The 10,716-nt window shown below is 40.0% G+C and overlaps 1 protein-coding gene across 1 annotated transcript; it reads left to right on the forward strand.

The window, feature by feature from the left end:
* Positions 1 to 570: 570 nt before the first annotated feature.
* On the forward strand, positions 571 to 2,320 carry LOC116057725 (G-protein coupled receptor 151). Its single transcript, XM_031310314.2, has one exon. The coding sequence runs from the start codon at positions 842 to 844 to the stop codon at positions 1,970 to 1,972; it is 1,131 nt and encodes a 376-aa protein (XP_031166174.1). The 5' UTR covers positions 571 to 841; the 3' UTR covers positions 1,973 to 2,320.
* The last annotated feature ends 8,396 nt before the right edge of the window (positions 2,321 to 10,716 follow it).

Raw genomic sequence — 10,716 nt, forward strand, 5'->3', positions numbered from 1 at the left:
GCTGTTGGTCATACCAGACCAAGACAAGCTGTGTATATATATATATATATATATATATATATATATGAATTGGATCCTCAATGGCCCAAGTGTAGCCCTAAATGCTGGTATTATTCTTAATGTCTTATTATTCTTTGCCCTAAAATGGTTGTTTAAGGGGGTCAATGCTTGGTCTACTGAACTTGAGATATTTTTTTAAAGGACATTTCTGTCAGTTTGCAAAGTTAGAGACACTGTAGCCATTATTTAGCGATTTAAAAGAAATGTTGGTAGGGTGCATATATTAAGAATACATTAGTAGTAGTATTCCTTTTAGATATTTCAGTGTTTTGCAGCATGATTGATTGTTAATTCAAACGTTTCATAGGGCTGCCATGTATTTGTCAGCGATGCCAGTGTAAGTCAGAGCTCTTGTTGCCTGTTTTCATTTTAAGTTAAAGAGATGGCTAGCAGTCAGATAATTTAGTTACTTTGACATCCCTGACACGCCACACCAGCCGTGATCCCTCCGAGGTTCTGAATGAATGTAAATCACGTCACGTTGCGCTCACATTTGTGCTGACTGCAGCCTGGAGCCACACTGATAAAATGACGTGAGTGGTTGGCGATGCTAAATGCCAGCGCTTGAAATAGCCTACCTGCCAGCCTGCTCACCCACTTGCTGATGCGATCACGACCCCGTCAGCAGCGTTTCAGCACCGCGGCGCCCTGGACAGCTCCTCCGCCTTCATTTCCCTCCGGGACGTTTAAATCTGCGGAGAAAAGTGGAACTCAAAAGAAAAACATTTAGTTTCGTTTGCTGACTGCGATTTTTCTTCCACTTTAAGTCTTAGAGGTGGAGATGGATATTGATCGACCAGCCAATGTCTCCTTTTTTGATTTCGTTGGCGGAGTCCAACTTCTCCAGGGGGAGGACACCAGGACAGTCCTGCCGGTCATCCTCATCGGGATCTGCGTGTCAGGAGCAGTTGGGAATTTGCTCGTTTTGCTGATTTTCCTCCGTGACTTTAGAAACGGAAAGGGCTCTGAGGTGAAGGCGCTCCTCGCCTCTCTGGCCTCCACGGACTTGGTGATCCTGCTGCTGTGCGCGCCCGTGCGCGCCGTCACCTACTACAAGCAGACCTGGACCCTAGGGAGTTTTGTCTGCAGCACCACGGACTGGTTCCAGCACTCGTGTGTGGTTGCAAAAACTTTAGTCCTTGCAGTCACCACCAGAGCCAAACACACGCTGGTCCCCAGCGCCACGGGGCCCCTGTACTGCCCGACGTGGATGCACGGAGCTCTGGCGTTCATTTGGATTGTGTCGATGATGTTTCCCATTCCCCAGATGCTTTTCGCTTCTTTGGTGCCCCATGGCCGCGACACTATTTGCGTCTCTGAAATGCCAGTGTGTGCGTCTGTCTTCATGAGGTTGTTCTACAAGATTTATCCAACTGCAACCTTTGTGGTGCCGGTCATCTTCACCCTTGCCTACTACACCAAAGCGCTGCACACCGCGGTGAACCACGCACCCAGCCCGCAGCATCAGAGCAAGGTTACCCTGGTGTTACTGTGTCTCAGCGGCGCCCTCGGGCTCATGCTGCTGCCAGAGTGGGGGACTTTCACCTGGATCAGGCTCGGGTACAACAAACCTCCCGTTGGTTTAATCATCTTTGCGCAAGTCCTCCTTTACGCATGCAGCTCCCTCTCTCCGGTGATCTTGATGACAATGTACGACGACGTGCGCCAAGGACTGGTGACCATCTGGTTCTCCGCGACCTGCAGAGGCTCAAAGCACCTCCACAGCAACAAGTGTCCCCAAACGGAGGAGAACGGAGCAGAAGTGGGTGCCAACGCCGTCCCCAACGCGGTCTCAAAGGAAATGGAGAAGACCTTCCCAGATGTGGAGCACTTTTGGACAGGACGCAGGAATACGCACGTCGAGGAGTCGCAGGATCCGGTTCCGTGGGAGAGAGAGGAGAAAATGTTGTAGTGAATCAGATGTCTCTTTTTTGTTGTTTTTTGGCAGAAGAGTGCAACTTGTTCTCAGCTGGTTTCTAGTGTGTTGACCCACAGTGCAGATCCTCGTTGAACAGCTGTTTGCTGTCGTGAGCTTGATTAGATGTGAAATAAACTTGTACACTCTCATGTTTTGATGTAACACATGTTTTAATCTATTTTGAATATCTGTTCTCGTCTGCAGTATTGCTGCACTGTCAAGTAGAACACCTTTATTAGACAAGGTTTGTACAAACATGAAGTGAAGTGTAAATATCCAGGACACACTGTGATTGTGTACGTGTGATGCAAACCATGGATATTAAAACATTCTCAAATATGAGGACTGCTCTGTTTTTTTTGTTTTTTTTTCAAAGGCTATACAATCACTCAGTCTACCTTAATCACGGATAAAACACAATTCGACCATCAAATCTCTTCATTTAATTCAGACGGTTATGAAAGGGCATGCAGAGATCATTTCTCCATATTAAAATCACAACTAATCCAGCTGCATGTTTTAGGTCAATCACAAATATTTCAGTGAAAGCAGCATTTTGAGCAAGTAGTGGTGTAAAAGCTGGTCAGTAGTGAATCAATGACTGCAGAGTCTCAGTCATGCAACAGTCACACTAACAGCCGGATTCAGTAAGTGGGCATACAAGTGCACAGTGCAGTAGTATTGTCACACTTTAGATGTTAAAGAGCCCTCAGGAAGTTTGACTTAAGGGAAGTTTAAACCATAGGTGTAGATTTTAGGGGGGGATGCAGGGGATAGCCCCCCCCTCCCCAATATTTAAAAGAGGTAGATTTGTCCCCCCTCAAAAAATATGAAAGACAACCAACTCCCCAAAAGAGGTAAAAATAACCGTTCAATAACTGTGTCTACTTATGCTACACTGGGAGGTTCAAGAACACAACAGGACCTTGAAAAATAAAGATGTGATTTCTTGTGATTTTGACTTTTATGTAGATTTCAACTCTGGAACTTTTGGCTTTAACAAGGTCTCATTCTCTAATAGATTTGTTGTTGAGCTATACATGATTCCTAAAGAACTGAAAATGCAGAACGTTTTGAATAACACAGGAGAATAATAATTTTCTATATATAAATACAGAAATTTGAGCCGTAAATTGATGCAGAAAAGGCACACATTTTTTTGCATAATAATTCACCAGAATGCAGGAAATGAAGTGTTTGATGCTCAAAAGTTCCCCCGATGTTGAAAGAAAACCTACGCCCTTGGTTTAAACAAACTCCGGCTGTACAGTGAAAAAGCCTCTGATCTTTACTGCCACATTGTAGAAATACTCTGTTACAGATAAAAGTCTGCACTCAAAATCTTACTTCAGTAAAAGTACAAAAGTATAAGTACCAAAATATACTTCAAGTACAAAAAGTAAGTCATTGTGCAAAATAATAATTCCAGAATCATAAATATTAGGCTTTCTTGTTGGATTACAATTACGGATGCATGAATGTGTTCATCACTTCCATGTAGCAGCTGGTAAAGGCGGGGCTCATTTTAATTACTCTATATCCTGCTGGGTAGCTTGTGGATTTCCCCCGGGGATTAATAAAGTTTTACCATATCTTATCCTATGATACGTCATCATCATTTATGTGTTGATTTTTTTTTTCAAGCTTAGCCTACATGGGGCGCATCCTCCCTGTTGATTATATTTTGTATTATTAATTGTAATCTGCAAAAAAACTGAAAAAAAATACATACATTGCAGTAAAAAGTGCAATATTTGCCTCTGAGATGTATGGAGTAGAAGTATGAAGTAGCAGAAAATGGAAATACTCAAGTTAAGTACCTTGACATTGAACTTAAGTACAGTACTTAAGTAAATGTGCTTAGTTACCTTCTCACCACTGCGTATACTCATGTAATAAAGGGTTTTATAACACAATGTAATGTAGCTGTACGCAGCTGGACATTTTTAAGAGCATTTCAGTATCTGTCAACAGTTTGAACTTCTCCTACGACAAAAGTTAATAAACACATATCTGTGTACAACCACATTATGTGTTATTATTTTTTTTTAAAGATTAATTTTTGGGCATTTTTAGGCCTTTATTTTATAGGACAGCTTAGACTGTCTGTGAAAGGGGAGAGAGAAGGGGAATGACCTGCAGCAAAGGGCCGCAGGTCGGAGTCGAACCTGCAGCCGCTGTGTCAAGGAGTAAACCTCTATATATGGGTGCCCGCTCTAACAGGTGAACTAACCAGGGGCCCATTATATGTGTTATTATGACACATTTCTTAAATGTTTATATGCTGATAGATGATAAATAAGGAGAGTTTACGTAAAGAGTTTCCTATAAGGGTTGAAAATACATTAAAAAAAAAACACTTTAAAATGTCAACATTTCTGCTAATGTGCTATAAACATATGTTAATTAACTGCTTATAGATGATAAATAGGAAGGGTTGTTGTTTTCATTTGTCACATCATTAAGTAATAAGTATTTGGTCACTTACAACCTGACAATTAAGGCAGATAAAGTAAATAAAATGTCTCGGAGTCATCACTAAAGCCTTTATTACACAACATGAGCTTGTAATTTGAGTGCGTTTGTGAGCTTATCCACATTTGACACAGTTAAGATGTATAATAATGTTGAATGAGTGGATGGCCATAGCACCCTGCGTTAACAGTCTACCCTTTCAGCGGTGGTGAAAGGAAACCTGCTTTTAGTCGTCTGTGTGTTTACCAGTGAAGCAGCGGCCGCCTGTGGCTCCGACGCCCCAGCAGATATGACATTTTAGTCTGCCTGAGTGAAAAGAAAGGTTACAGGTCGAAGAGAATGAAAAAAACAAGCTTCCAAAGCTCTTCATCATAATTGTGCTCCGGATTTATTCACTGACAATAGACCGTGTCTCCAAATGTCTGCCCATGGGTCACATCTGGGTTTTTTCATTTTATTATTCAGTGTATTTATAGAGTTCTTCCCACTCATAGGAGGAAACTACACTGAATAACAGACATGGTTTATTTCTTTTCAGCCAATCAAGAAGTCTGTTTAATAGATAAATCTACTAAATTAACTCTTCCACATTTCTACTCACTACACTACACTTCTCACTACACTAATTAAAGATAGAGACACTGTGAATGATGTGCTCATAAGCTTTCAGGGAATAAATGATTATCTAAGAAATGTAAAATAGAAAAGAAAACCGCTGACTGACTTAAAAAGTGTCAACGTAAGCTGACTCACACGACAAACCTAGAGCAGTAACCTGTTATTTACAGTTTGATAAGACCAGATACATGTCTTTCTCCCATGCAGGGAAATGAAATTGTTACATCAGCAGAGAAGTACAAACAGTGGCTGATTAGCATGTTTTTAGAAAACATACTATAAAGGTGGATGGATAGATGATATGTATACACTGCAAACATTGCTTTATACAAAAAAGAATAACTGTAGTTCAAGTGGAAATACAATTTATAAAGATAAAGATCAGAGCCCTGATCAGCGTACAGACAAACACTGTGAACAGGATCAAACCTAAGGCTTTAGAGAAATGTTTTCAGCCAGCTTTTAAAAGAGGTCAGCCTTCTGGCAGGTGATTGCAACAACTCTGAAGGTAAAAGCAGCTTCACCAGCTTTCAATTTAATCCTTGAAAAAAACTTTTCGAAGGACCTGACAGACTCTGGCTTCTAATAACCAGGCCATTTATAGCTTTGTAGACAAGCGGCAGGAAAGTTCACTGCAAAGATCACCAGATCCCCTGTACAGCTGTTTAAATTACTTCTCAGTTCATGTCCAAAAGTACTAAAACAGAAATATTGCTAACTACCCTGACAGATGATCTCTCTGTATGCTGGGGACATTATCAGACAAAAATCCAGATTCTCAAGAAGATAACTACACCTTTAAGACGGATCAACCTGATTCTGAATCCATTTTTCATTCAGAATCCTTCATTTTTCTGGAGACATTGCTGTTGTTACTTCTGTTTGTTCTCTCTGCAAATTCATGTTTCCCTTGTTCACATTTACGTCTTTATTTTTAATGTTAGGGTTAATATCTAGTTTTTATTACAAAAGCAAGAATTTGCTCTGCAGAGGTAACTAAGTAAGTCATAACTAAACTAAGTAAATTTAAAAAATAAAATCATAAAGAAGAATATGTGGAAAAGAAGCTCACATGAAGGTTTGCAATACAGCCAGCATTGTGCATTGTACGTGCAGTGGAGTGTATGTGCCAGGGCCCCGAGTGGACCCTTAATGTTCATTTAGGTGTACAGCACGGCCATTTTAACATGGCACTTAATACTGCTACCCTGCTGATACACTCATCCCTCCACCATCCTGTAACCTCCTCCTTATGTGCTAGATTTCTGATATTGTTGATTTGATTAGGATTTAATGTCTATGCATCTTTATTTATTTATGTTTTGTTTTTTTTAAGATCATTTTTTGGGGCATTGTAGGCCTTTATTTCCAACCAGACAGCTTAGACTTGAAAGGGGAGAAAGAGGGGAAATGACATGCAGCAAAGGGCCGCAGGTCGGAGTTGAACCCACGACCGCTGCGTCGAGGACTAAGCCTCTTTATATGGGAGCGTGCTCTACCAGGTTAGCTACCCAGGCGCCCGGCATTCACATGTTTTACGGAAACAGAAACAGAAGAAAAACAGTGATGTCCTACTAAAAGTAGGAGAGAAAATAACAACTGAGCAAAAGTAATGGAAAAAGAAGAACAAAAAAAAAAGAAAAAATGAGAGAAAAAAATAGACAAATAGAAATACATACACAGGGTAAGCATTGGTCTAACTCATCACCATACTACCTTTCGTGTATGATCGAATGATAAGTATACTGTTATTATCGTGCTGATTGTAAAGATGTGGGTAAGTCTTGATGAGCTCCTGGCTGCTATTCACATATGCAATATGCAGTCATCACATCGCTTTGTTGTAATAATGGCACCTATACGCATAAACAACATCGTCCTTGCATCTTTCTGAAAGGAAATTAGTTCTTCAGCAGAATGATGTGCCATAATCGGCCAATTCCTTGGTGAAAGTGCCTTTGACTGAAATATTTGCCTTTACTTTTCTCCACTGCTGTTTGTGTACTGCTGCTTTTGTTGGGTTGAAACCCCTATAGAGATCCAACCTTTAACCTTTATTGTGTTAGTGCATGTGTGAGCTATCCGGGACCCAGATCAAATGCACTTAACAGCAGAGAATCAGGGACCAGGTTGATACACTTTCTCATAACCCAGAGCGATCTGAGACAAGTCTCCCTGCGGATTCCTCATCCACGTCACTGAAAGATACAGCTTTATTCACCAAACATCCCCCACTATCACATAAAGGGTAGGTCCGGCTGTTCTCAGACATACATTAAGTGGTAACATCACAGTATCTAAGAAGCAATAATGAAGCCTGTTATGTAATGTTGTGTATGCAGCCACAATGCTTTGTTCACTTGGCTATTTAAACATGATGCTGGCATCAAAGCAATCAAACTGCCTTTGGGGGATAAAGTCAATAAGGTCCCATTTGTACTCTATAGCCACTTTCCGACCGGAGGGATTTTTGCAGTTCCTAGAACATAACGTTCCTAGAACCCTTTTTTTCTCGTGTTCCAACTGGACCAATTTGGGGATTATTAAGTTCCTCTGGCCACTGTAACTCTTTCAGCTCCTACTTCAGGGCAGGGTCTTTTCCATTTTCCACATAGTGGTGGTTAGATGGCTATGTTATAATAACAAAAGGTCAGTTCCTACGGCCACTTGGCCAGTGTGAATGCAAATGGCAAAACCAGTTTTTTGGGGAGAGTAGTTAGTAGATCTGTTTAGAAGCGGACTGTTCCTATAACTACGTTCCTGTAATTACTTGGTCGGAAAGAGGCTTATATATAAGCTTTAAAGAGGAGGAAGAAGTTCTTCCTTTAGTGTGCATGCATAAATATATTAATGAAAGCTGTCTTATTCATCATTCATACAGCCAGCGAGCTTCTTAATACAGTATGTGAGGGTTAGCCGTTTCTGCTGAACACTGAACTGATGATCTTTAACTGAGAGCTGAACTCACACAAAATGAAAAAGCAGTCGGTTTCCATTAGCAGACAGGAAAAGAATCAATCAAGGTGTGATTTGAAGGCTGACACGACTTCACACACTGTGAGAAATCATGTTTTAATCCCACAAGCTCAGGTTTGTGTTAATGTACACATACGCTGGGTTGTATAAGAGCTAAAAAGAAATGTTCTCACCCCAAGTACTCTGTACTAAAGTCCAATTTTGAGGTACTTGTACTTCACTTGAGTATTTTCTTTTCATGCCACTTTTTACTTCTACTCCACTACATCTCAGAGGCAAATACTTCTTACTTTTAGTTACTTTACAAATTAAGACATATGCAAAATATGAGTTTATAACGTGATGTTTTGTTATACCAACCGTGTATGTAAGTACAGCTGAAGTGATTAAGCGATTAACACATAATTAATTGCCAACTATTTCGATAATTGTTATTAATATTTCATGTTTACAGCTTCAGTGAAGATTTGCGGCTGTTCCTTTTATTTAGTTTTTATACTATTGGTTGGACAAAACAAACATTATGAAGGTCAGATGTCACTCTGGGCTCTGGTAAGTTGTTACAGCATTTCTCACTATTTTATGATTTTTTACAAACCAAACAATCATTCGCCTAATGGAGAAAATAATCAGCAGATTAATCCACAATAAAAATAGTCATTAGTTAAAGTTCAAAATAAGCTCCACCTCACCAACTACAACAGTAAAATCCTGCTTTTACATTAATGCATGAGTAATAATAATCTAATGCTATAATATATAACAGTCTAACAGTCACAGGGGACATTTTTCTGCATTGAGTACTTTTACTCTAATTACTTTAATGAATCACTTCTAAAGCCTGAGTAGAAATCTGTGCTGAGGTACATTATATCTTGCATGTCACTTTTTCTTATCAGTGTGCTGTAGTTTTAAAGCTAAAGGCCTCTGAAAAGAGTAAAGTCCTGCTCTTTTATTGAAATGTACATTGTGTTTTTTTCTCCCCACTCAACCGTGAAGGATTGTTGAAGCTGCCTCAGGCTCTTGCTGTGGCTTTATTTGTATCCTTCGTCTTGCAAAGGAAGGATTGCCCTACAAGATATGAAAGGATTGAAGCAGACTTGAGTCAAAATAGGATGTACCAATAGTTTAAGCATTTGTTCAGAGCTGCATGGAGAGTTACAGGGCAGGGATTTCACCATATGAAGATGGTTTAGTGCTGTTTAATGTCAGGTTTGTTCTAAACTGACTATCATATTCTCTAATATTTTTCTGCTCACTATGTTGCTGCATGTATTAAACCCATTTAATCAGGCAAATTTAAGTCATTAAAAGATGATTCAGCTACACTTCATGTTTGTACGTTCAGTGACAGACACAACAAAGAACTACTATAACCCTGATAAGTAACTGTCCACTCTGATGTCTAGACTGCAGGTCAAATGTGAGCAGTGCTGTGGCTGTGTTGGATCAGTGGGTACAGCAGGCGCACATACACTGAGAGGCTTATGCCTCGACGCAGAGGTCAAGGGTTCAAGCCTAACCTGTGACGATTTCCTACATGTCTTTCTCACCTAGCTGTCCTATCCGATAAAGGCAGAAAAGCCCCAAAAAATTATCTTTAAAAAAAATGTGAGCAGTGCCTTCATCGAATATCTTAAACGCAGGAAATGTCATGATAACAACCACATTTTCATACAAACACATTGTTGGTTTCCTACTCTATATAGTGATGCAACCTGTGTATAGTTGACATTTGCTTTTCTGAACACCCACTGTCTCTTCTGACACTCTTCTGAAAAATTCATCTGCCAGTGCTTTATATTTACAGTTCAGTTCAAAAATAAACACAAGAAGCTCAACAGTAATGTAGAAAAATGATAAAGAAAAGAGCACCAGAGAGAGCAAGACCTCTCACACAGGACACAAACTGTTTGAACGTCCCCCTCACTTTCTGGCAGGAAGCTGAGATCCATCACAACCAAAACCTCACGCCATAAGAACAGTTTCTTTCTGACAGCAGCTGGCCTTATCAACATGGCCCAGTGACCCCCGCTGACATGGACTCTTACTGTATGTATACGGGGGTGCGAAGGAGATCTGTCTTTATGCGTTGAATGAACGCACATCTGGGACTATTATCCCTGTACATTGCACACATCCTCTGATAAATCCTGGACAAAACTGTACAGCTTTCTAACTCTCAAACTGTTATATTTTTTACATATTAAGTAATAGTATTGTTATGGTGTTTTAATAGTAGGCCTACCTTTTTTCATATTTTTATTGTAATTTTCTATTACTTTACTTACTTATTTTTCACTGCCTCTTACGTGTTTGTTGTACCCACCAAACACCAAGGCACATTCCTTGTATGTATAAACCTACTTGGTAATAAATCTGGCTCTGATTCTGACAAAAAGAAATGATGGAAGAGGATGTCACAGACTAGAACCACCCACTTGGTTTGATTGACAGGTGCAGTGCAACCACAGTAGTCCAATTTTTAAGGCAATTTGTGATGTCCTAAGGCACTTTGGGAGATGTAGTTTTACTTTAGGGAATGCATTTACAGTAATATGAATAATGCAATCAAATGTAAAAGACACAATTGCAGGATAAAGAGCATCTAAGCATAAAAAACCTTTCTATTTAAGCAGTGCACGTTCAATCCCTGTTTAACGGATCTT

Source organism: Sander lucioperca, chromosome 18, assembly GCF_008315115.2.
Source record: "Sander lucioperca isolate FBNREF2018 chromosome 18, SLUC_FBN_1.2, whole genome shotgun sequence".
In the NCBI taxonomy this organism is placed as follows: domain Eukaryota; kingdom Metazoa; phylum Chordata; class Actinopteri; order Perciformes; family Percidae; genus Sander; species Sander lucioperca.

Coding starts and splice junctions, on each gene's coding strand:
- LOC116057725 (XM_031310314.2), top strand. CDS start 842: ATGGATATTGATCGACCAGCCAATGTCTCCTTTTTTGATTTCGTTGGC.